This window comes from Loxodonta africana, chromosome 9, assembly GCF_030014295.1.
Source record: "Loxodonta africana isolate mLoxAfr1 chromosome 9, mLoxAfr1.hap2, whole genome shotgun sequence".
Taxonomy (NCBI): Eukaryota; Metazoa; Chordata; class Mammalia; order Proboscidea; family Elephantidae; genus Loxodonta; species Loxodonta africana.
Genome location: NC_087350.1, coordinates 79044129 through 79069754, shown reverse-complemented (window position 1 = coordinate 79069754; position 25626 = coordinate 79044129). Strand labels below are relative to the sequence as shown.

At 42.9% G+C, this 25626-nt stretch overlaps 2 protein-coding genes across 4 annotated transcripts in view; one reads left to right on the top strand and one right to left on the bottom strand.

Annotated features, from left to right (window-relative positions):
* Positions 1 to 28: 28 nt before the first annotated feature.
* TSTD2 (thiosulfate sulfurtransferase like domain containing 2) lies at positions 29 to 23121 on the bottom strand. 2 transcript variants are annotated; one of them, XM_064291699.1, is made up of 10 exons: positions 22900 to 23121; positions 17606 to 17820; positions 16031 to 16344; positions 15089 to 15209; positions 10116 to 10241; positions 9188 to 9293; positions 5861 to 5961; positions 5220 to 5378; positions 4497 to 4635; positions 29 to 2508 (listed from the first exon to the last, which is right to left on the bottom strand). In XM_064291699.1, the coding sequence occupies exons 2-10, from the start codon at positions 17768 to 17770 to the stop codon at positions 2270 to 2272; spliced, it is 1470 nt and encodes a 489-aa protein (XP_064147769.1). In that variant the 5' UTR covers positions 17771 to 17820; positions 22900 to 23121; the 3' UTR covers positions 29 to 2269. The 2 variants fall into 2 exon arrangements, with proteins under 2 accessions (XP_064147769.1, XP_003407627.1); XM_003407579.4 differs by having other exon boundaries at positions 5861 to 5979; positions 22900 to 23117.
* NCBP1 (nuclear cap binding protein subunit 1) overlaps positions 23119 to 25626 on the top strand; it is a 53702-nt gene continuing 51194 nt past the window's right edge. The window contains exon 1 of one of the 2 annotated variants that reach the window (XM_003407845.4): positions 23119 to 23558. In XM_003407845.4, the coding sequence (XP_003407893.1) occupies positions 23525 to 23558 (34 nt within the window). In that variant the 5' untranslated portion in view covers positions 23119 to 23524. Of the gene's footprint in view, positions 23559 to 23609; positions 23964 to 25626 lie in introns of those variants that run through there. The other variant, XM_064291698.1, reaches the window with a different exon arrangement.

Genomic DNA, 25626 nt, shown 5'->3' with positions numbered 1-25626 from the left:
TAGCAAATAGAAATATTTTTATTAACCCTTTTTTAAAAAAAAATTCTTTAATTCAAGATTAAAGTTGCCGAGTTGCTTAATGGATCAGGAACACAATATTTCCCCTCAAGAAAAAGACTGAAGCCACAGAGCTCTGCCAGGAATCAAAGAACAGGAGATTGTTTTGCTGGGTGTAAGGAAATGACAGGAAAAGCCAGTGGTGAAATTTCAAGTTTCGAAAACCATCTTTCCTTACCAATCCCAGGCAACAAACACTTCCCTGAGTGTTCTTTATGAACGTCTGACATTTAGTTACAATTTAATACTGGAGTCAGAAAAGACTTTCCTTACCAAATGCCAACCTTATGATGGATGGGAAAACCTACAGCCAAATACTTGAAAACACCTTTCTGTATTGCACAATGGGCAAAAAGGAGAAATTAGAGCATGGCTTATGTGACGTAAAACACTAGAAGGATAAACTTACAGTTCATTGTGGCTATTATGGTGTTAGCATGGCCAAGCTTATGAACTTCAACTACCTATCTCATCATGTATTATTAAACAAGCTATCACTGATCTCAAACCTGTAAATTAAGTCTCTGAAGGACAGTGGTGAAGAAAATCCAGATACTAGCAAATCAGGAAATCCTGGCCAAACCATCCAAAGATGATTACTCTGAAAATGTAATTTTGGTATTTCTGCTATATCCCTTTTTAATGTCATGTGCATCTCTTGGGATCCAGCAAAAATGTTAAGCCATAACGCCCTTGTGCCTTTTAATTAACCACAGTGCCAGTTAAACTAGTACTTCTGTTGCTTTGGGGAGTTTTTTTTCATGTGTAATTCAATAAATCTTATGATAAAGGACCAGGCCAAAGAGCTGATGAGCAGAGACTAAGCTGCAGAGCACTGAGCAAAAAGGCTTTTGATGAGAAAGGGAAAATCCTGTGCACTGAACTGTAACGGTATGGACAGTACAGGGTAACAAGGTGGAGCCAGGCCTCACCACTATGGAAGAGGGTCGACCGAGGCTGCGGAGGGGCCCGGGACCGGCACCATTCTGCAGGGAAGGCCATCCCCACTGGCTTCTCCTTGAAACACAATTGCAGCTGCATTTTGCATCACTGGAAACTGCAACATAATATTACATCTGTTGGTCTGTGCATGGCTGTGTATATATTTCTTGGAACTTGTGGGACACGGACATGGCCTTTAGGCAAAAGTGCCCAGCGTGCTGGCCAAAAGCCTGGGCAGCCACGACAGTGCTGAATGACCTCACTAAGAATGTGTCTTCTTACATCCCATGTGCTAATCTAAAAACTGCTGCCCAAATGTCAGCGTCATCAAGCCTTATTTGAATCTATCAAAGAGAATACCTAAAAGTTAACAGTCTGGGTGCTGGGAGAAGTAGGGACTACTGGGAAAGACCTCTCAGAGAAAACAAATCAGTAAACAGTAAAGGTGGACCTCATCCTTAAGGCCATCTGCTCCATCAGATAAGCTGTTGGTCTAGATCAGAGGCTGGCAAGCTTTCTCTGTACAAGGCCAGATGGTAAACGTTTAGACATTGTGGGCCACACAATCTCTGCTGCAGCTACTCCACTCTGCTACTGTAGTGCAAAAGCAGCCATAGATCATATGCAAAGGAATAGAATGGATGTGGCTGTGTTCCAGTAAAAATTTATTTACAAAAACAGGAAGTGGGCCAAATGCCATGCCCTAGACCCCTGGTCTAGATGCTCTCAGGCTGTCAGAGAAAAGATGGTGGCAGGGCTGGGTGGCAGATGGCCTAAATGGCCTGGTTCAGAGAAGTCCACTCCCAGGGTCACAACTTTCACATTTTTGCTACTAAGATTGGCAGGTTTGATGACAAGAGCAGTGTCTACCAACAGACCTGTTACATGGCAGAGAAAGGGCATAACATGGTCACCAGGCTCAAGACTCTATCCTTCAGCAGCTATGGGATCCCCCACAGCTCACCATTTTACTGTACTTTAGTATCTTCTGAGTCAGAATATCTCAGGTAAGTGGTCAGATAGCACCCAACTCCCTCTCCCCTCCCCCTGTGAAGTGTAGGTGCCCAATATGGTGACCAGTTGGCCCTGGTGGCATTGGCCAGCACTGAAGTTCTCCAGTTCTCTGTTGCTGCAGCCTTGATATTCTCCTATACATGGATGCCCCAAAGCTAGCTTTGTGAAGGATTGGGGAAAATGCTGAAGGTGCTGCTCACATAAGCAATTGTTCATCTTCACCAACATCGGGTCCTGGCTCTCGGTTCACAAGGAGTCATGCCTGCAGTGAAAGTTCCCTGGGTATGCGTGGCCGTCGGGCTGTACACTCACATTCCTCTTTAAAGCTGTTCTGCGCTGGGCTTGAAGCCTGCCTGCTCCCTTTGTCCTGACATGTGACACAACAGGCTGTGAACCCCTGTCCTCGGCAGGCAGGGCAGGACAAGACGAGTTGGCGGCACTTGGGAGTTGAACAGAGTTTATACTGGTCCCACTGGACTCCACAGTATGAACATTCTGGGAAAGCAAGGAAAACCCTTGTTAAAAGCATGTGCATACACACATACACACACACACGTACATGTAGACAGGAACTTCTCTAGTTCCCAAATATAGCTCTTAGCTCACCAGAATCTAATATATCCTGTTGGACCTGGGGAAATTTCTAAATAGTCTCTCTTCTAACAAAAAAATGTGCTCCCCCAAACTTTTTTTTTTTTTGGAGGGGAAGGGCGCTTCTGGGAATTTTCTTTATGATTCCGGCACCTACTAACCCAGTTTTCTTTTCCCATCCAGAGCACAGGTATTACCGTTCCTCTCTCGTTAGTAGTTCCAAAGCTGACATAACGGCCCCTTGTTAAATGATCTTCTTCCTTTAGATCATTCCCTTTTCCAGGAGGGCAACATAGCAGAATACAGACCGTCCCATACCTACATTCGACATTGCAGGTCCCATCTCACTCACTCTCTTCTCTAGGCCTGAGACTTCCCTGCTGTTGCTAGGGTACCTGATAACCTAATTCTGAATACTCACATTATCTCCCCTCTTAGCCTGTGTTTCCCCTGCTGACTTCCTGTTACCATTGATAACACCTTCTTCAAATCTCCTTACCTTGCTGATTTAAGCTACCTTTCGGCCTTCTTTCTCCCCTTCACATTCACATGCAGGCACCCATTAAGTCCTACCAATATTTCTTCTGAAAAAATCCGTCAAATCTACTCTTCCTACTTATTTATAATTTATACTGCATCTAGCTCCAACACAGGTCTGTCAGTAAGAGACACAAATACAAGACCATCAAAGCAAATAAAAAGACCAAGAAGGAAGGGAGGAAGACAATCAAATGCATCTTATTCATTGTCTGAATGGTAACTCACTTTCGGTCCCTGATCATAGGAATTCTAGAAAATTGCAACAGACACTAGTGTTGACTGCTTGCGACCGTTTCATCTCCAAACTGTGGCACACAGGGGAAGCGCAGGGGCCACTTTTCCATCCTTCTTCTGTCACTGGCTGCCCTCATCTGGTACCATACTTCGGCGCAAACTCAACACTGTGGTCAAACCGCAGGCTTCCTGTGGCCATCACTTCCTGTGGCCACTCCTGCTTCTAGCCTGGGCCCTAGATTCAGCTCCCACCTTAGAATACACCACCCACTCCTCAAAACGTGCATGTCATGTGTGTCCACAAACCATCTAAACTCGGGGCTCTTATAGTTTTATGAGCCATGGATTTATTTGGCAGTCTGGTGAATCCTATGGGCTCCATCTTAGAAAAACGGTTTTAAATGCATAAAATATACAGAATTACAATGGAAATATGTTATATAGAAATACAAAAATATTTTTGAAATTTGTGAGATAGTAAAATATGTGCTTCTTTATTAACACATTAAATAAGACTCGGTGCTAGCTTCAATAACTATTTCAATTTTGAAGCAAAGATGAGTATGAATGCTATTTTGAGATCTATGCAGTAAGTGTACTGTGGTATGAAAACACTGTGATTTCTATTGATGGCAAAGTCACAGGTACATCCAACATGACTGGTTTGTTGTCTACATTCAAAATTGAAGGAAATACTACATTTTAGTGAGAGGTTATAGAAAAGAAAGCTATGATTATTTTCCCTTCCAAATTCACAGACCCCCTCTAATATCTATATACTGACCCCAGGCTATGACCCCTGACTTGGACTATTAGTCCAGCTCTTAGCAGGTAGGCAGGGCAAGTGAGATGATTCTGATTTTAAAGGACTGGCCCAGGTCCCAGCCAGTAAAGGCAAAGCCAAGATGCCAACCCAGGCCTCCTGACTCCTGATCCGGGGCTCTGTCTGCTCCACTGTTGTATCTCCAATTTTGCTGGCAAAATTCTAGTACTTCTTTTCCCTGCTTTATTCTTCAGATAATGAGTACCGGCCTGCTTTCCCTGTGTAGCTCCTTTAGAATGCTTAATACAAAGAGTATCTGATTATCAGTTTGGGTTCTGGTTCTGTGCTGACCCACCTGACACTACATCACTGTTGTAGGAAAGGGCAAAGCGCTCATCAAAAACAAACAACTTCCCTTTGTAAAAACCATCAGGAAACTCTTCCAGGTACTTGTGGATGCCACCTTTGAGCTGGAACACTTCTTTGCACACTCCCTATGTGTGAAAAAAAAAAACAGGACATTTGGAGAGACAAGCAGAGACCAGGAAGAAGCTCCACGGAGGAGTAGAGAATCCCTCTCTGTCAGCAGGGCTCCTGGTCCTGGTCCATTAAGGCCTATCACTGAGACACTGAGGAAGTGCTGACCAAGGAGGTCAAGGAAACAACAGTCCAGATCCTGCCTACTAGGGGGATGGGTGATGGCAGCAAGCAGGGCCTTCACCTTCTAGATCCTTGGAAGCCCAACTATTTTTGCTGTAGCCTAAATATAGGAAGACACCTGTTGGGATGTGTAATGTCACTGAATTTGCTCTTCTCAGGATCGAGCAAAAGGATAAGGGGCAGGGAGATATTAACTAATCTTTCCTTTTTATACTTGATGAGTCTTTAAGACCATTAAGTGCTTTTCACATTTTGAGATTTAAGAACCTCAGATTTCATACTTAAAGACTCTAAGCTGAACCCAGACAAGGAGAAAATAAACCCTGTGGCTGGCTGGGGGTGTGGGAGGGTGCAGAGGTGGGGGATGGAAAGTTCCACTCACGCTGTTGGTGGAGGCTTCATTGCCTCCACGACTCACCTTGGCTTTGAGGTAGGCTGAACCCCGCTCACAACGAATGCCCCCAGTGCAGTACATCAGCACCCTCTTCTCTCTGAAAAGCTCTAGGTTTTTGTCAACATAGCTAGGGAAGTAACTGAACTTCCTGATGTCTGGGGCTAAGCAGCCCTGGAACCGTCCCTACAATAGAGGAGCAGAAGGAGAATAATCAGAAAAATATACCTGGCATGAATAAAGCTTCCACCTGTGTCAAACAACTCCAGTCTTGACCAGGAAGCAATTGTTAGTGGCTGTTCTCATCACTCTGACCTTTCAACTTCGAGATCTACAATTCACAAACAAGGACGGATGGGTTGTGGGTCTCCTCGGGGGAACTGGAGAGGCTGCCCAAAGCAAACTTTACAAGGCCCTTATCAGCTACATATGTCAAGGGTAGGTTCATGGGAGCCAAAAAGTATATCATGTGCCAAGGTGTTTGTAATTCACACTCTCACCAGATCCTGAGTTCAAAGGCTTGGGTTTTCTCTGAAACTGTGAATACTAGGAGGAGATCCATGTGACTGAGCCACAGATGGGCACACAGCTTCCCCCGGGAAACATGCCATGCTGTGCAGAGGGGGAGACCTACCATTTCACTGAACTCAAGCCTGGTTCATACTTACTATTTTGCTTTCATAGAAATTTCTGCAGTCCAGTAGGATAGTATCACTTTGTTCTTGATTTGCCAGAGTTAAAAAGTTTTCTACTTCTTTATGAAATTCACCTGGGGATAAATGGATTCCTAAAATCAAATTAAAAAATTATGTTAAGAAAAACAAACAAAAAAACTCCAAAAAACAAAATCAAAATTGGACTAACCTGTGCCTTATTTGTATCCACCTGAACCTTTTCTCTTCATAAACAACAAGTATTTCTGAAAATAACACTATTTGATGATCACGATGAAACAATTTAGTAATTCCAGGTACCCTCAGTCTCCCTCCTCCCAAGATGAACACTATGGAGACCTGGCGGTTTAGAAATAATGAATCAAATAATTTTGCATCCTCATACTTGGCTCCACAAGACAAATGGGATCTAAATTGCCATGTGGGTTTACTGGTCCACTGTATGGGCACTAGTGGGTCAGGAAATGGCCACTATTCTATTGTCACTGCTATTCTATTGTTACTGCATATGGAGGGGAGCCTGAGCAGGTATGTGCTTAACTAAAGGCCTTGTAAACTGTTCTATACCAAGGTCAAGCCCAAGTTCAAGGCTAAAAACCTTGGTGTAGGCAGGTGTGGGCATAAAGTTATGGAATAAAGTTGAAATATATATTTTTAAAAATACAAGAGAGATAAGAAGAAAGGTCTATGTTTCTGTACATAAGTAAAAGAGAGGGTAGGAGGGCTTGGCAGCAGAAATAATATAGACAAAGAAGGAAGAGAGAAAGAAGGATGAAAAAGCTGTAATATTGAGGAGAAAAAGGAGATGAAGAAGATCAGTAAAATGCAAGGGGACTAAAAAGAGGGACCATAAGTCTGGTGAGGCTCTTTGCCTCAACTCCCCAGGACACAAATATTCCCGTACCTTTGGGGGTCCAGACATCTCAGTAGATTGTGGGAAACTTCTGCAGAATTTAGCAATGCAGGGTTACTACACCTTGTGGGTGGGGGCTCTAGTAACTTCAGCCGCTGTTCACGATGGAGCTCACAGCACCAAAGGACCCTCATTCTGCTCAGGGATGAATCCCAGCAACCACCTGAAACTGCTCCATGCCCAGGTGGGGTTAGAGCATGGCGGAGTAATCGGGATTCCTACCTGCCCAACCTAGGATTGTAGGAAGAATGTGATGAGGCCAGATTCCATACAAGTTACTGGCAGATGCTTAAATGGACACCCAATAGTGGGGGTGAAAACCAAACCAAACCCACTGCCATCGAGTCAATTCCAACTCACAGCAACCCTACAGAACAGAGTAGAACTGCCCTCATAGGGTTTCCAAGGCTCTAAATCTTTACAGAAGCAGACTGACAAATCTTTCTCCCATCGAGCAGCTGGTGGGTTCAAACCACCGATCTTTCGGTTAGCAGCCGAGTGAAACCACTGTGCCACCAGGGCTCCTTTGGGGGTAAAAAAGGGTGGGTCAAAAATGCAATGAGAAGGAAGGAAAATCTGCTAAAACTCTGCTCTCAGGGAATCTGTTTCCGCTGTGGCTATTAACGCTGCTGCTCCACCAACCTTGAGGCCTGAGGTTCCTTAAACAACCTGGCTCCAATGAAAGTAGTAGAGCACTGCCTGGAGCCTGCTCTCCCCTAAGGTCCTGAGCAATGCCCTGTAGGTGCAGGAATAGCTGTCTGTAGTCATACCGCCTCCTGCTAAGACTGGGACACAAAGCAGACACAGTTCCTCTTGGCCCTTATCTCCTCACGTGAGCCTCTTCTCCCAGATGCTTGTATCTTACTCCCATTTACCTCTTTCAAAATATTTACATATTAAAAACTGACAGTCAAGTAGACCTATGTGCCTCTTAATTAAAGAAAATGATACTACCTATGAAGTAATCTTGTAAAAAAACAAAAAACAGAAAAAAGGAAAAGCAAGAACAAAATCAAACCTGAATCTCATCAAGCCTCCAGATCTGGTCTGTCTAGTATGGTGGCCAGTAGCCACATGTGGCTACCAAGAACTTGAAAGGTGGCTAGTCCAAGCTGAGTTGTGCTATAAAAGGGTAACACACATACTGGACTTCAAAGACTTAGTATGGAAAAAATATACATAAACTATCTCATTAATAATTTTTATATTGATTAGATGTTGAAATGATAATATGTTAGATATACTGTGTTAGAGTATATTATTAAAATTAATTTCACCTGTTTCACTTTACTCTCTTAAATGTGGCTACTAAAAAAAAAAAAAAGCTACTAGAAAATTAAAAATTACATATGTGGCTCACATATTTCTACTGGGCAGTCTTGCTCTAAATCTACCTACCAATTTATGGAAAATACAGAGGACAGAGGAAGAAGTTAAACACCATGGAGATACAATCAGCATAATCCAGATTGTGGGAAACTCTACAGCCAAATGACACAGTTCCTTCAAAAAATAAGCTACAATGGGGGAAAAAAAGATGGAGGGGAATCTATAGGTCAAAAGAGACAAAGAGGTGTATCAATGAATTACAATGCATAGATCACATTTAAATGCTTATAAAAACAAACTTTGAAAACACTATGAGAACTGAGAATTTTGAACACTGAAATGGACATTTGATAATTTTAAAGAATTACTGTAAAAATGTTTTAGATGTGATAATGGTTTCACAGTTTTTTTTTTTTAATGATATGACAATATCAACTAAGATATTCATACATGAAATGACATGATGTTGGTGATTTCCTTCAAAATAATCCAGAATAGGGGAAGTTGGTAGGGGTACAGATGAAAGACGTTGACCATGAATTGGTAATTGAGAGATAGGTACATGAGAGTTCACTGTACTATTTTCTTCTCTTTTTCTGTCTGAAAATTTGCATAGTAGAAAGTATTTAAAAAATAAAACTTCCACAAAACAAATGTTTTTCAATCCTCTATAGTAACCACGGAGGGAGGGTGGGGGAACATTCTACAGCACTTGGAAACAAACTGTTTAGGTATTAAAAGCCACTTGCTTCCTGTAGCAAAAAGCCTGTTTTATTCTGCTGAAGAACTCTTTAGAAGTAATTATTATATTCTTCCCAAACTGATATCTTTGGAAAGAGAAAACAACTTGAAATCATCATCAAGAACAACTAAGATAGGACATTCAATGGGGAGTCTTCAGTTACCACAGCACCAAAGAGAAGAACCAATTCACGCACTGAATGGGCCCAAGTATTAGCCACCCACAGCTATTTCAGAGAGAGGATTCATTACGACTCGCTGATCAGAGTTCACATTTGTCTCTCTATTAAGTTTTGTCCCTGTGAAGAAAAGCACAATCCTTCTAAAAGCAGACATACCAGGCTTCTTGTAGGAGATCTTACTGGGGCTAATCCCCATGGGCACGATTTCTTCAAATACACCAACACGCAATTCTGGAAAACAGTGAGCTCCTCCTTTGCTGGTCTGACCAATGAGAAACAAAAACAGAATACAGTCTTCTTCTCCCACCCCCAGGTATAAGACAAGTGACAATACAAGAGTTATGGCTTGTTCTGTAATAATGATAATTGTAATCTTAAGAAGCCTCAAATGAGGAACTACTCAATGGCAAAAGGGGACTAAGTCTAGAATGTTCCAGATCGTTCAATATTAATAAATATTTGTTGCATACCTACCATCTCCAGGGATATAAAATAGAAAAGCTATTTCTATAGCTATACGCATTTATAAACCTGAAACACCACTGAGCAATTCCAACATGTAATTGTGTCCCAGCTTTTGTTCCAAAGCAATGATCTTTCTTTTCCTGTTGTTACCAGCATTAACATTAGCAAGGTGTTTCCCATCATCTATTTATATTTAGCTATTATACTCCATGTATCATCTGTTATGATAAAGAAGAAAGCCACTCAAACAAAACAGCTCAGCTATGAAAGCAACAGCCAAGTGGTCTCCCAAGTGAGCAAACATGCCCCAGTTATAGAGTCCTAGGTTGTGTAACCTCTAAGGTCCTTGTTTTGTAAGAAGGGAGACGAAGGTCCAAAGAAGCCACTAATTTGCCTAAGGTCACATGGCTACTCAGTGGAAGAACTGGGATGAGCATTCCAAGTGTGTGGCCCCATATGCCTTCTATTATTGCTCTTCCCTCATAACATAATGGGGAAAGGGCATTTACCTGGTACTGCTTATTTCTCTACATTGACTTCCTCTTCAATAACCTGGAGGGAGGAGAGGAACTGAGGCAGCAGACAACTCTAGACGCATTTTATTTTCAATTTCTCTTACCTTAAAATCATCCTTACACAGGTAGTCCTTAAACAATGGGCAGGAAAGCATGACTTCCACATAGAGTCTGGTAGCCAATTTGCTTCCACCAACTGTCCCATTGATTCCTTCTTTAGCGATTCGAACCTAAGATACAAGATGGTGAGAGAAAGGGAAGAGAGCCCATTCTTAGCTTAGCTATGTTTCTAGGGCTGAACAACAGGCTCATATGTGTCAATGAGTATAGCAGGAAAAGCAGACACACTGCTGTAGACACCAAAATGTGACTGGATAAAGATACCTGTGTTTTTCTAAAATGGCACTGTCCATAGGGCCAGTACAGATGAGGTATTCAGATAATGTGTGCTGAGCAAGAAAATGAATGAATGAAACCTCTAGAAAGCCCCATTTGCTCCGGAGCTCCTGTTATCCAAGGGCCAAGGAAGTGAATTTGAGCTCTACCTACTTCAGGTAGTATAACAGAGTCTTCCACAGAGGTCAGCAGATCTAGGATCAAAATTCAGTTCTGTCACTTACTTGCCATGTGGCCCTGAGAAGGTTAATTTACTTCTCTGAACCTCAAGTCTTCATTTTGAAAAAATGGGGGTAAAAGACCATCGGCAATGAGAAAACTGCTAAAGAAACATTACCCGAGTCCTAAAGCACAGAGCAAATACGAGGGCGTGGAATGCGTGTGAGTACATCTCTGCAGTGTTTGGGGGAAAGCCCACCACCAGAAACCCTCCCATTGGAATGCAGGTTGCAGGAGGGTATGTGTCCGTTTTGCTCACTGTTGCACACCCATTCCTACAGCAGTGCCGGCCACATAGTAGACACTCAGCACATACTTGCTGCAGCAATGAATGTGTATCCACATCGAGAGATCTTTGTTTCTTAAACCCCGTATTCTCTTTGACATGCTTCACCATGGGGGCATTAGAACCTGGGTCACAAGCCTACCTTAAGGGGTCATGCTCTGGCAGACCTACAAGGCTGACTGTTTCGGTATTAAAAAGTCCTTTAGCTGGGTTTAAAGATGTATCATCTCTTCAGGGAACTATGATCTCTAGAGAAAGTACAGCACTATGTGCTATCATGGCATTCTCTGAAAAGAGAAGCAACTTAAGGCTCCTCGGAAGAAAGGCCTGGTGATCTGCTTCTGTAAAGATTACAGCCAAGGAAACTCTATGGAGCAGTTCTACTCTACGATACATGGGCTGCCACGCGTCAAAACTGACTTGATGGCAACAGGTTTTTTTTTTTTTTTTTATAAATATAGAAAAATACAGCAGAACCCATAGAGGGGTCAAGAAATCCACTCTGAAATTGTTTCTGGCTGGCAGGCTACGACAAAGAGATACATACTTCTATGCAGCTGTCTTTTGAGTAGGGTAATCCTTCCCTGTGTTATTTTTTCATCTCAGAACACAAAAAACAAACACATCTACTTCCTACATAGTGAGGGCAGAACAATCTCTAAGCTCACATACTAGACTTTCAATCCCTGGGATTCTTCAACACAAATACTCCAAAGTAGCTCTTGGAGAACAGTAATAGCTACCATTTACTGAGCATCTACCTGAGAAAGGAGCTTCACATTGTAATTCTGAAAGGTATCATAATCCCCACTTTACATAAAAGGAAATGGAAGATCAGGGAAGTGAGGACACAGAGTTGGTAGGTGGTGGATCTGTATTTAAAACCATATTCTTCTGGGTCAAATCCTCTAATTTTTCCTTTATATCAAAGCCTCTGATGGTTCCCTGAAATTCCTTGAGGTAGTAAAGAATGGATAGCAATAGGGATCAGAAGCTTCTCTCCATAATTCCTGGATTTTCAGGTTCTTCTTTCCCCTACCTAAGTGCCAATATTCTAGCAAATCTCCTGCCATCAAAAAACTATCATAGTAAACTGGGCAGATATTGTTGAAGTCTGGCAATTTGGAGCCGAGCTCTAGGCAGGTGCTGCCACCTTTTGCCGGGGACCTTCACTGCTAATTCCCCTCCTGGACTGGGCCAAGGATAAAAATTTGCCACCTAAACCCAGAAAAGGGATTGATTTCATATTTTGCATGTTCAGTTTTACCGTTGAGTATATCCATCTTTCAAGGCATAAAGTTCTTTGAATAGAGATGGTAATATTCATTCCACAAATTTTTTTTTTTTTTTTAACTAAGTACCAGGAATTGCGTTAAGGGTTCCTGCCCTCTTGGGGTCTACAGACTAATAGAGATCACAGATAATTAAGATAAAACTCACAAACTGACAAGTGCAAAAATAATAACTACAAGACAATACTGAGAGAGTGTAATGGGAAAAATGAATTTAGACTGACGAGTTAGGAAAGTCCCTTTGAGGAAGTCACATTAAAATTGAGAACTGAAGTGTGAATAAAAATTAGGAGAAACAGAATGGGTGTAGGAGTTCCTTGAAGACAGTCCTCAGGTAAAAAGACCCAAAGGCAAAAAAGAACTTGGTGGGTTTCAGCAAATGAAAGACCATGTCGCTGGAGTGTAATGAATGAAGAATGGTCAGAGATCTGCGGAAAAGACAGGAAGTGGCCAAATCATGGAGGAACTTAAGGGCTTATAAAAGATTTTGAGTATCACTCTGAATGTGCTGGACAACCGTTGGAAGATTTCGACCAGGGGGTCGATATGATTTTCCCTTCTAAGATCATTTTGGCTGCCGTATGGAGAACGGGTTAAACAGGCGGCGGGCAAGGACGGAAGAACAGAAAGTAGTTTGGAAGCTCCTGCAGTGGACTAGCTAAGAGAGTAGTGGCCTGGCCTAACATGGTGCAGTGGAGAAGTGGAGTCAAAGGATAGTTTATAAGTAGAAATGGCAGGACTCGGTGACGGACTAAATGAGGTAAATGAGGTTTTCTGTCACCACGTTAAAAAACTTGGTTGTGGAAAGTATCACTGCCTGATCAATTGGCTGCCTCAGGAAATTAAAACCTGGGACATGTGTGGAAAAGATTAGGTATAAGACAGTATGATGCTGGAAACCAGAGGGGATCTCAAAGGGAACCTAGCTTATTTACGATTTAAATTAAAAAATAATAAAAGTATTTACATATATGTGTGTATATACTATACATATACCTACACCAAAAAGTCCTTGATGACTAAATACATACGTACATTATGCATACATATAAAATCATGGAGAATAGTTTAGAAAAATAAAAAGAAAATAAAAACGATCCCTAATCCTGTCAGGCAGAGAGAACCATTACTAACATTTGGGTATCTTTACACGTACACTTACATACACATAGGATACTTATGGTTCTGTTACCAACATGTATTCATTCCCTTTATTCAATGTTCCACGTGTTTACTGAGTGTCATTATTTGCTAAGCCCTGTTCTAGCACTGAAAATACATCAGTTAATTAAGACAAAGTTTCTGTTCTCATGAAGCTGTAAGGGAAACAGATTATAAAGAAGTAAACAGATGTTATACATTCAAGTAGTGATCAATTCTTTTGGAAAAAAAAAACATAGTTCATAAAGTTATGTTCTACATCCTAGTTTGGTTAGTACTGTCTGGGGTCATAAAAGTTTATGAGCGGCCATGTAAGATACAATTATTGGTATCTACTCCTCCGGAGTAAAAGAGAAACAAGGAAACCAAAGACTCAAAGAAGAAACTAATCTATAGGACCAACAGTCTATGCGAACCATGGCCTGAGACCAGCAGAACGAGATGGTGCCTGGCTACTACTACTGACTGTTCTAATCAGAGCCACTATAGATGGGCCCTGATAGAATGGGAGAAAATGTGGAACAGAACCTCAAACTGCTTAAAAAAAAAAAAAAAAAAGACAGACATACTGGAGTTGTTGAGACTGGATGACTCCCTGAGACTATTCCCAAGATACTCTTCAAACCCTGAACCGAAACTAACCTGGGTTCCCCTTGTATCTAACAAACTGGCTCAAGAAATAATGAATATCACTCATAGGTGCTATGCTCCTCTAAAAAAAAAAATCACCTTTATGAGACCTAACAGTCAACCAAAACCAAACCAAACCCGTTGCCATCAAGTCGATTCCAACTCACAGTGACCTTACGGGACAGAGTAGAACTGCCCCATAGGGTAGGTTTCCAAGGAGTGGTGGAAGATTTGAACTACCAAGCTTTTGGTTAGCAGCTGAATTGAACTCTTAAACACTGTGCCACGAGGGCTCCAAACATTCGAGTTACTTTAAGACAAAGATGAGAATGTATGGGGGCAGAGAAGCTAATCAACGGAAATGGAACAGCCAGAATGGAAATAACGAGAGCATTCACACGTTGTGAAGAACGTAACCAATGGCACTGAACAACTTGTGTAGAAATTGTTGAATGGGAACCTAAACTGCTGTGTAAACCTTCAACGAAAACACAACAAAATGTTATTTTTAAAAAAAAAAGCAGGGGAAGGGGGTGATGAGGATTGGAGAGAGAACGACATTAAGTGCTGAGGAGGTGACAGCCAAGCAGAGACCTGAAGTGACGGACAGTGAACGGGCACAGCAAATGTCCACACTCTCAGATGGTAGGAGACCCTGGCACGTTCCAGGAAAAATACGCAGTAGCTTAGAATCACACCTTTATGTATAATTTTGTAGAATGCTTTTTTAGTTAACACATCGTGACCATTTCTTTATGCCAGAGGTTGGCAAACTATGCCTGTTTTTGTACGTTAAGTTTTATGGGAATGTAACAATACCTATTCTTTTATATATACAGCAAAAAATTACATAATTTCATGATAAAATGGCAGTGTTGAGTAGTTTTAACAAAAACCATCTGGCCTGCAAAGCCTAAAATAGTTATTATCTAGCCCTCTACAGAAAAGGTTTCCCGCTGTTTAATGCCCCACGGGATTTTGCTAATTCCCAAGAATCTAACAGAGAATCCTTTTTGTGATGAGTATAGCCTCCGTAATCCAAGTTTGGGAGGCAAGATGAGCCCCGTGAAGGATGAGGTAAGAGAGGCGTTACCTTGCCTGTGAGGTGCAGGTTCTGACACAGAGCTGTCTGCCAGGCACAGATCCAGTGGGGATCCTGCAGGTCACAGTAGCAGTAATAAAGTAGCACCTCCCCTCCGTCAATGCCCTGGCCACTACAAAGAGAAAACCAGAGGGAAAGAACATTTGAAATCTGGCTTAAGAATGTCATAATTCATAGTCACCCACTTATTTATTAAAAAAAAATTTTAATTGAGGCATAATTTACAAGTGAAATGCACAGACCTTAAGTGTATGCTTTTGACACATGCAAACACCTACGTAACTCATGCCTCTGACAAAACTTAGAACATTTCCAACACCTCAAAAAGCTTCCTCTCTCACATTCCCAGTCAAGCCCCCGTCCCCATCAGAAGCAACCTCTGTTCTGCTATCATCATATGAGTTTAGCCTGTTGCAGAACTTCATGTGAACAGAAACAGAAAGTAGTACTCTTTGGCTTCTTTCTCTGCCATCCACTCACACATATGCCTGTGCATCAGAAGTGCCAGCTTTCATACTGCTGGGTGGTATTCTGTATGACTGCACCAGAGTTTATGCGTTCTCTTGTTGATGGGCATCTGCAGCTGTTTTCCGTTTTGGGTTATTATTAAATAAAGCTGTTATGAGCATTCTTGGACAAGGCTTTTTGTGGACTTATGTTCGCATCTCTCTTGGTTAAATACCTAGGAGTGGGCCATAGGCAAGATGTATGATAAACTTTAAAAGGAACTGCCAATCACTCTTCCCAAGTGGTGGTACCATTTTACGTTCTCACCAGCAACGACTGGGAGTTTCAGCTCCTCCACCTCCTCACTCACATTTGGTGGAGGCAGTCTTTTTCATTTTAGTTATTTCAGTATGTGGGTAGTGGTATCTCAATGTAGTTGGAAAAGTCTTTTAAAATCAAACCAAAACTATCAAATGAAAATCTTACCCTATCAGCTTATCAGGACTAAAGCAGCTAATATCAGGGAGCCAAGCAGACACTTCGTGGTCATGAGTGAGGTACTCTTTTAGAAGGTTCCTTTTGTCTGCAGACTTAAGACCCTTTGAGGAGCTTAATGTCACAGCCAGCTGCTTTAAAACAGAAGCAGTTTGGTGACAAATTTCATCGGCATGTTGTGTTGCCACATGTCTATGGATGCTGATCTGGTCCTTGAATAGTTGTTGACAACATTTCCACCATTTTTCCTTACATTCAAAAGGAGATGCTGGAACTTCTTTGGTTTTGACGAAAAGAGCAAATGCCTGCAATTACATTTCAAATAATGTCACTGTTAAATAAGCTTAGGTCTAAGGCTAGTGAAAGTTTCAGTGAAATCCCCTATATTACCTTTCTACAGAGGTTTCTAGCTTTATGTTCGACTCTTTTATAGAATTCCCTGTGAGAGCAACAATTCTCTCATTAGCAAGCTTTAGAAGAGATGACTAGAGAAGCTAAAAAAAAACTGGGTTTTATATTACGGAGGTTTAATAATTCCCAGCATCATAATTTTATTCTCAGAATGCAAACCTATACATCACACTGGAATAGCTATACAATATAGTTTGACATTGTGTTGCTTTCAGCAGCACACATTCTATTACTGGAAAAACATATAGCATCAGAACATCAATACTGATTTTCCACAGCTGGCCCCCTCGCGACTTACCTATTCTCTTCCTCCACACATGCCTGACACATGGCCTAACCCAGACTCCTCACTGTTTCCATTTACCTGTCTTTATTCCTGCTGTTCCCTGTATGCAGAATGCCCTACTCTAGCCTCCCTCTTCTACTGAATTGCTTTTAAACTTTTACTACCTAATCCTTGACTGAAAGCCCCCTTTCTTAACAGTAGACAGCCTGAGGTTCCAAGGAAGGAAAATGACTTAACTGAGGAAATGCAACTGAGACTTAGTTTTTTGTTACTTCCAACCTATTGCCTCTCCTGCAAACTATCTTTTATTGGCTCCATATCAATGAAGAAAGACGGTTTCTGACAAAAAAGGATAAAAGGCACAGAGAACAACATCAATACCATCCCCATCATAACCCAACCTCAGCTATACTCAGTATGCCTGTCCTTTTTCTCAACCAACGGACCCCCACCAACCCACCAGAAGTCTTACCTTACTAGTCAGCAGGGTTTAGGAACAGTTCCAAGTTTGGTCACCTCACTGGATGGCAAGTACCTATTGCCCATCTCTTCTGCTCATGACTAGGTCTCCCGGGTTCCTGGGATTCCTCCCATAACCCCGGGTGGGGAAAGGAATCTAGTCCATCTGTCTAGAATCTGGCTTCCTCAAAGACTGAGCCACACCTGTACCAGGGTCTCATCTCGCCCATGATTGTCCTTTGTCTGGCACTGAATTAACATCACTGGTTAATGATTAGGCCTTATGATGAGTATGGCTAGTCTTACTAGCTCTCCAGTTTCTGGAGGACAAACTTGATGAGCTATTTCTAGATGTACCTGCATTAACTATATTTACATGATCATGAACCATTCATTAGTAGTAATGTTACCTTTTTCTTTGCAAAGGAGTATTTCTTCTTTGTACTGTGATCTAACTCTGCTTTGAGACAGCTACTGGGATCGCTAAGACTTGTGTCTTTTAAATCCAAGTCTGAAAATCTTAAAACACAGGACTCCAGGTCATCTCCTTGGTCTGGTGAAGTGGAAGAAGGCATCTGGTTTGGCTGCAGCAGTGGGGCAGAGATTCCTTTCAGTTAACTACCTCCTAGGATGTAAGCAAGGGAAAACAGCAACGTCAAAGGCTTTGATTACCTCTTGAAGTAAAATTAAAGTTAATAGATCATGCAAATAAGCATGGGCTCTGTAGCCCAACCTATCCATTCATTTGCTTGTTTGTCCAATAAATATTTATTTAACACGTACTCTACACCAGGCACTGTTCTAGACACTGGGGATACATCAGTAAATGAAACGGAAACAGTCTCTGGCTTTCTTAGAGTTTACACTCCAGTGGGGAGAAACATAAGGTAAATGAATAAACTGACAAAATGTTAGGTGGCGAAAAGGGATATGAAAAAAAAAAATAAGCAGAGAAAGGAGACAGACTGATAGAGGGTCCCTTTAAGGCACAGAGGGCAGGAAAAGCCTTTCTGATGCAATAGCATTTAAGGAGAAACCTGAATTAGAGGGTACATGACACCAGAAAAGCACCAGGAACAACCACCATCAGCCAAGCAGTGTGCTAGTACGTTTGGTTATGAACACCGTTGCTTTTTGCCCCCTAATTTCTGAGCAGGAACCCTGGTGGTACAGTGGCTAAAGCACTCGGCTACCAACCAAGATGTTGGCAGTTAGAACCCACCAGCTGCCCCACAGGAGAAAGATGTGGCAGTCTGCTTCCGTAAAGATTTATAGCCTTGGAAATGCTATGTGGCAATTCTACTCTGTCCTACAGGGTCCTTATGATTTGGAATAGACTTGACAGCAGTGGGTTTTGGTTTAATTTCTGAGCTGTGTGAACGCCTTTCCTTAGAGGAAATAGCTAAGTGAGCTCCATTTTAATGAGCCAAAATAAATGTCAAAATTGCTACTGTGGTCAAATCTTAGCAAACTGGACACAGTACAACCAACACACTACATTCTGTCCTTCATAAAACAGACGTTGCAGGCGACAAACACCTAGAGGCAACTTGAAGAACTGGGGAAAGCACGGGCTTTGGATTGGGGCACAGCTGGCTGCAGCTACGTGAACTCTGAGTTCTAATTCTCTGATTTGTATGACAGGGATATCAGTATCTACCTTATATCATTATAGTGAGGACTGGAAAGGAATATGTGAAGTGTCTAGCTCATTGAATATTTCAATTTAATTGAAGGCTGTATTTTAAATTTAAAATTAAAAATTTGATTACTCTAAAACCCAGCTGGGGCAGAGAGCACACTCTGATCCCACCCGACACATTCAGTTTGCTTTCCCAACCTGCCTTGTATTGGATCTACTGTTTCAACTGGTCTCTTCACCTTTTCACTCATATGCCATGTTGATTCCAGCTTTTATGGTTTCTGCCTCTTTGTTTCCCTCACTTGCTTCTCCCTTCTTCTGCCCAAATGCTAATCACTTATATCAAGATCTAGCTCAAATGTCACCTCTTTCATGGTCTTTTGCCACCCCAGTGCCACTTCTTCCTCAGAAAGCCTGGAACAGTCACCCTACCTTTCTAGGCTCATCTCAGGCAACACTCCCCCTCACATACTCTGCTCGGCCACACTGGACCTTTGCCTAGTTCCACAAGCAACCCTTGCTTTCTCCTGGTTCAGGATCTTCACACACGCCTTTCCTACCACCCCAAAATGATCTCTTTCAGTTACCACCTAATTTAGTTTCATATATTTATACACTTTAACTATTATTTGTGGACATTCTCCTGCGTGTCTAGCTATGTGCTGGAGATGAAGTTCTGAATGAAAAAGTCAAAGTCTCTACTCACTTGGACTTTATAGTTTAGAAAGGGGCAAAGGACAATAAATAAGTATACAAATAACCGTAAGACCTCCAAGACTATGGCCCTAAGACGCCCCTCTGACTTGGAACTGCAGCCATTCCTGGAAACCACCTTCCAGCGAAGGAATAGACAGGCCTAAAAAATAAACAATAACACCCAAAAAGAATACGCTCCATAGAATAAACAATTATACAAGACCAACAGGGCAACATATGCCCCAAAAGTAAAGATGAAAGGGCAGGAAGGGGTAGGAAAACCAGATGAAAGGAAATGGGGAACCCAGGGCGGAAATGGGGAGAGCGTTGACACTGCGAGGATTGCAACCAATGTGTGGAACACTGTGTATGCGATTTGTTGAATGGGAAAATACTTTTCTCTGTAAACTTTCACCTAAAACAAAAAAACATTTAAAAAAATAAACAAACGTGAATACCAGATAGTGGTAAGTGCCACTCCTTCTCAGTTTCCTTTGCTGGATCCTCCTAGTCATCCCAACCTTTAACTGTTAAACTTGCATATCTGTGCCCACTCCCCAGGTGATCTCACCTAGTCCCAAAGTCTTAACAACTACATTTGCTTCAAAATAATGGTGGAGGTTGGGGGGAAGAGCACATTAACATAGGTGAAACCAGACTGGCCTTGAGTTGATAACTGCTGAAGTTGGATGATGAGTACATGAGGGTTCATTATATAATTTTCTCTACTTCTGTAAATACATCCACTAAGAAAGAAAAATAAGAGAAACCAAAAATTTATGTTTAGTATACCACACATCGGAGCCCTAGTGGCGTAGTGATGAAGAGCTTGGCTACTAACCAAAAGTTCTGCAGTTTGAAATCCACCAGTCGCTCCAAGGAAACCCTATTGGGCAGTTCTACTCTGTCCCATAAGGTCTCTATGAGTCAGAACTAACTTGATGGCAAGAGTTGTATCTGTTTGTTTTTTGGCTTACATATTGAATGACCCCAAATTTCTATCTCTAGCCTGTACCTCTCTCTTGAATTCCAAATTCACAGATTCAGCCGTCTACTGGATAGCTTTAGCTAGATGTCTAACACGTTTTTCAAATGGAACTGTTCAAAACTGAACTCTTTATGTACTCCTCCCAACCCAAACCTGCTCTTCCCAGTCTTCCTCACCTCAGTGAAAGACAATCCTATTCTTCCTGTTACTCAGGCAAAAAACCTTTGGGATGATCCTTGAGTCTTAATTCTCTCACACTATCATCCTATTCAGAAATCATTCTGTTCAGAAAATCCTATCAGCGTTGCTTTTGAAATATAAACAGATCAGACCATTTCTCATCACCTTCATTACCACCCTAGTTCAAGTCACCATCATTTCTTGCCTGAATTATTCCAACAGCCTAATGCCCTCCTACTGTAGCAGCCAGTGTGATACCTATAAAAAATAAGTAAGATCACCCTCCAAGGCGTCTCGGTTTTTGCAGATAAAGTCCAAAGACTTTGCCATACTTCTCCCTCCCACAACCTCTCTGATCTTATTTTCTACTACTCCCCCCTTGCTTCCTATTCAGACTTCACTGGTCTTTTTGCCCATGCCTAAATGGGTCATGGGAACCCTGGTGGTGTAGTGATTAAGTGCTATGGCTGCTTACCAAAAGGTCAGTGGTTCAAATCCACCGGGTGCTCCTTGGAAACCCTGTGGGGCAGTTCTACTCTGTCCTATAGGGTCGCTATGAGTTGGAATCGACTCGATGGCAAGGGGTATGGTACTGTACGGTAAATGGGTCATTAGAATTTTAGCTCCAAGAGAGCTGAGGTTTTCCTTTGTTCACCACTATATTCTCAGCATCTAGAACAGTCCCTGGTACATAAACCAAACCAAATAGATGTCATCGAGTTGACTCCAACACATGGCAACCCTATGAGTGTCAGAGTAGAACTATGCTCCATACGGTTTTAAATAGCTGATTTTTCAGAATGAGATCACCAGGCCTTTCTTCCAAGGCACATCTGGGTGGACTCAAACCTCCAATCTTTCAGTTAGTAGCCAAGCTCATTTACCGTTTGTACCACCCTGTGGCCATGTCTGGCACACACCCCCCCCCAAAAAAATCCAGTGCCCTCGAGTGGATTCTGACTCATAGTGACCCTATAGGACAGAGTAGAACTGCCCCATAGAGTTTCCAAGGAGCACCTGGCAGATTGAACTGCCGACCCTTTGGTTAGCAGCCGTAGCACTTAACCACTACGCCACCAGGGTTTCCGTCTGCCACACAGTAAGTGCTAAATACAGTATTTGTTGAATGACTGAATGAATGAAATAAAACAGCAACGCATGATCTCGTGGCAGGGACAGCTAACTTATATTAGGTAGCCAGGGAAGATCTTACTAAGAGCCTGATGTTTGAGCTCAGACCTAAATAACAAGAAGTTAGCCACACAAAGATTTAGGAGCAGAGACCTTCTGGCAAAAGAAAAAGTTGAGTGTAAATTTCTAAAGTGGGGCCAAGCTTGACTTATTGAAGGAACGGGAATAAAGCCAGGGTGGTTGCCGCACAGTGATGAGAAGGTAGAAGAGTGTACGCCATGGTTTGCAATTCGCAGTGGAAAGTCACTGGAGAGTTTTATACAAGGAAATAGCATGGTCTGATTTACATTTTAAGAATATCTTTCCGGCTGTTCTGGGGGGAAAGGACTGCAGGCAAGGAAAGACCCACGGAGGCCAGTCGGGTTAGACATTCATCAGGGCAAGAGATGACGCTTGCAGCAAATGAAGAAAAAATGGCAGCAGTGGAGAAATGTGGACCAATTCTGGATTTGTTCTGGAAGTAGAGCCAGCAGGAGATACGGGTAGATTGTTATGCAGAAGTGAAGGAAAGAGAATTCTAGAATGACTCCAGCCTACATTTTTGGATTAAGTAAATGGATGGTGCCATTTTCTGAAATGGGTAAGCCTGAAGGAGGAATAGGTTAGGCCAGGAGGATGAAACAAGACTTCTATTTTCGATTGTGAAATTTCAGATGGCCATGGACGAGGCAGTCAGAGAAACCAGTGTGGTGCTCGGAGAGACGTCAGGGATGGAGATGTTCATATACACATACACAGTCGCCAATAGCTAGTGAAAACGATACTGAGAACGATCAACTTGTTCGTCCTTAAACCAGCCACTCGTCGAGGTGAGAGGTAAGATGACAGCCAGAGGGTGAGCCCCGGAACCGGAGGCTCGCGTCAGGGCCGCTCCTCCCATCGTAGGGGGCGACACGTGCGGCTCCGCTCCCATCCCGGCCCCACCCCGCACGGTGGGCCTGGCCTAATCTGTCCGCCCAGCGTTCCCGAGGCACAAGACGGGAAGTGGGGGTAAAATGAGCACGTACCCGCCAGTCGGATCTATTCTTGGGTCTTTCTTCACTGAACTGTGTCCGCCTAGCAATGGTCACTCACTGCACTTGGAACCTACAACCCCGGTTGTGTGTTTACGTAGGAACGAACGCTCGGACGTCACCTCGCTCCGGAAGTCTTGGTGGCCGTTAGCGAAAGGGCCGCCGGGAAAACCATTGAGAGGACCCGGGGGCGGGGCTGAAGCTGAGGCTGAGACTAGAGAGTCTGTCCCAGCCGCCCGCCGCCTCCATGCCTGGCTCGCGGCCGGCGGGCTCTGACTGGCTGAAGCGGAGGCGGTTTCTGCGTGGCCCCGGAAGGACATAGAGCGACTGGCGGGAGGAGGAAGCGGCCGGGAGGCGGAGGAAGGCTGAGGGGGGCGGTTGCGTGCAGACCACACGTCGGCTCCTGGTTTGCCTCTAGACGCCGTCTCTCCCGGATCCGAGCCCGCCGAACCCTCTCGGCCGACCCTCCTTGGGTTTCCGGGAGCTGGAGCGAGCGACTGCGCCTGCGCGCCGGTGGGTCCGCGCTCCTCGCCGCTGTCCTCGCGCCGGCCGGCTGCTGGACGGTTCCTGCCGTGCCTCCTGCCCGGCGTCTCGGTTCTGAAGTGCACCGGCGTGCGGCATGTCGCGGCGGCGGCACAGCGACGAAAACGATGGTGAGTGCCCAGAGCCTGGCCGCCAGGGCGCGCTCCGGTGGGAGCCGAGGTTTGCCTTCCTTGGCTTTCGGGTCTCAAGGGAAGGAACGGCAAGCCCTTCTCTCCCGGGAGCGTTCGCGGAGCCACGGAGGATGGCGGGGGGTGTGGCTGGGCGGATTCGGGAAAGCTTCGTGCCAGCCGCAGCGCCTTTGGTCGTCGACCGATGGTGGGGAATGAGGCTTGGTGAACCCCTGGTCTATAGGGACTCTTCAGAATTTGGCCCTCGACATCATGTCTGTGCTGCCGTCTCAGAGAGCGGTACCCACTGGTACCAGGCGCTCGTTTTGATCTTCAAAGCTTTATCTGAAAGTAGCTTTTTCAAGACTTTACTGAAGAAAAGGAACAAAGCAGTGACTGAGAGATCGGGTGAGTTGCAGTCTGAGCTCTGCTCCTCTACTGTACATCCGTTGATTTGCCTTCTTTCGAGCTGGAGAGAGGAGATTTTGTGTCTTCACCCAAGAGGTTACTCACTAATAAGCAGATGTATAGTATTGCATTAGATTTTAAGCTGACTATAAACATATTTCCATGGAATGCCGGAGAACTAGCAGGAGAGCTCTTAGAGATTTAGAGTTGGGGTTCCCGTCTTCGTTTGGGTGGTTATACTTATGGGGGTCACGTTGTGGCCGTTGTAAAAACTTAAGAATTTTACTAGTAAAAAAAACAGCAAAAGTTGCTTACATTCACATAAGCATTATGAAAATCAGTCAAGAACACACATCCACAGACAGAAAGACATGAAAGATTAAGTCCGTTATTGATATTTGAGTGCATTATTTGCTGAAGAGGGTGTAGAGTAATGGTTGAGAGGCCAGGCTTTGGAATTGGGGGTATAGGTTACAAGCTAGACCCCACGATTTACTTTGGGGTTTTGCCCAAGTTATATAACCTTTTTTCACTCTTAATCTGTAAAATATGAACGACACTGCTTACCTGTTCTGGTTTTTCTGAGGGTTAAATGAGATAATTCATGAAACAAATGGCTCGTAATGATTTTTTTTTTTCTTTTTACTTTGTCTGTTAAGGCTTAAGTGGTGATAAGCAGTGGCAGATGCCCACAACGTAAGGAAAAAATAAAGAACAAAAATTTTTAATTCAGTACATTTTCTTCTTGAATATTGGGGCAGTTAGAGGTGAGGACAGAATCACAAATCTGAAAATACCAGATTGCTACTAAGGTATGGCTTGAGAGGATTTTCTGGCCCAGCCTCCTCAGACACCCAAGGGTACGGAGACTTAGTGTAATTAACATGGAGACACAGCAAGAAGTGCCCAGACACCAGCTAAAGCAAGTTCAGGGCTCTCTCTACTACACAGGTGTTATTGTACTGCATGCTTTGATTTTAACACATGGAGTCTTCTTGTGTAACATGCATAAACTAACCTCAACAACTCAGTGCCGTCGAGTCTATTACGACTCATAGCAACCCTATAGGACAGAATAGAACTGCCCCATAGAGTTTCCAAGGAACATACATACAGGACACAAAAACTACAATTTTTGTGTACTTAGAATTTGATTAATCCAAAAGTATTATGTTTGAAGTCATCGCTTAGGGTTTAGAGAACATGAGTCTTTTGTTCTTCCCATTTTCTTTGTTCTTATGTGTTTCTCTACCATTCCTCTCCCTCTCCCTTCTAAGGCACCCCTAAAAGGGAGGGAAAATGAGTGTATAATTCAGTGACATTGTTTTTAACATTGGCTGGCACTAAATGACTGTACGTTTAGACCTTGCTGCAAGAACCTCAAAGTAAGTAAGTACAGACAAAAAGAAGGAAAACAAGGAATTAAGCAAAATTCACTATGGCAGATGATTTAGTAATGGAGGGACAATTTATAGTTCCTCCTTATAGTACATCAAATTGGGAACTTTGTAAATTGCTACAGTATGGGTAATGATTATTAGAGTTTACCTTAGACAGTGACCTGAATCAAATATTTTGAATGCTTTTTTAATTAAGCTTCTACTAATACTTTTAAATGACAAATATTAAAAGCTTCAATATTATAGAAGGATATTTTGGTGGC

Coding starts and splice junctions, on each gene's coding strand:
- TSTD2 (XM_003407579.4), bottom strand. CDS start 17,770: ATGCCTTCTTCCACTTCACCAGACCAAGGAGATGACCTGGAGTCCTGT. Junction 9,294..10,115: donor TGTGTAAGGATGATTTTAAG/GTAAGAGAAATT, acceptor CTCATTGGTCAG/ACCAGCAAAGGAGGAGCTCA. Junction 2,509..4,496: donor CAACAGTGATGTAGTGTCAG/GTGGGTCAGCAC, acceptor TTGCTTTCCCAG/AATGTTCATACTGTGGAGTC.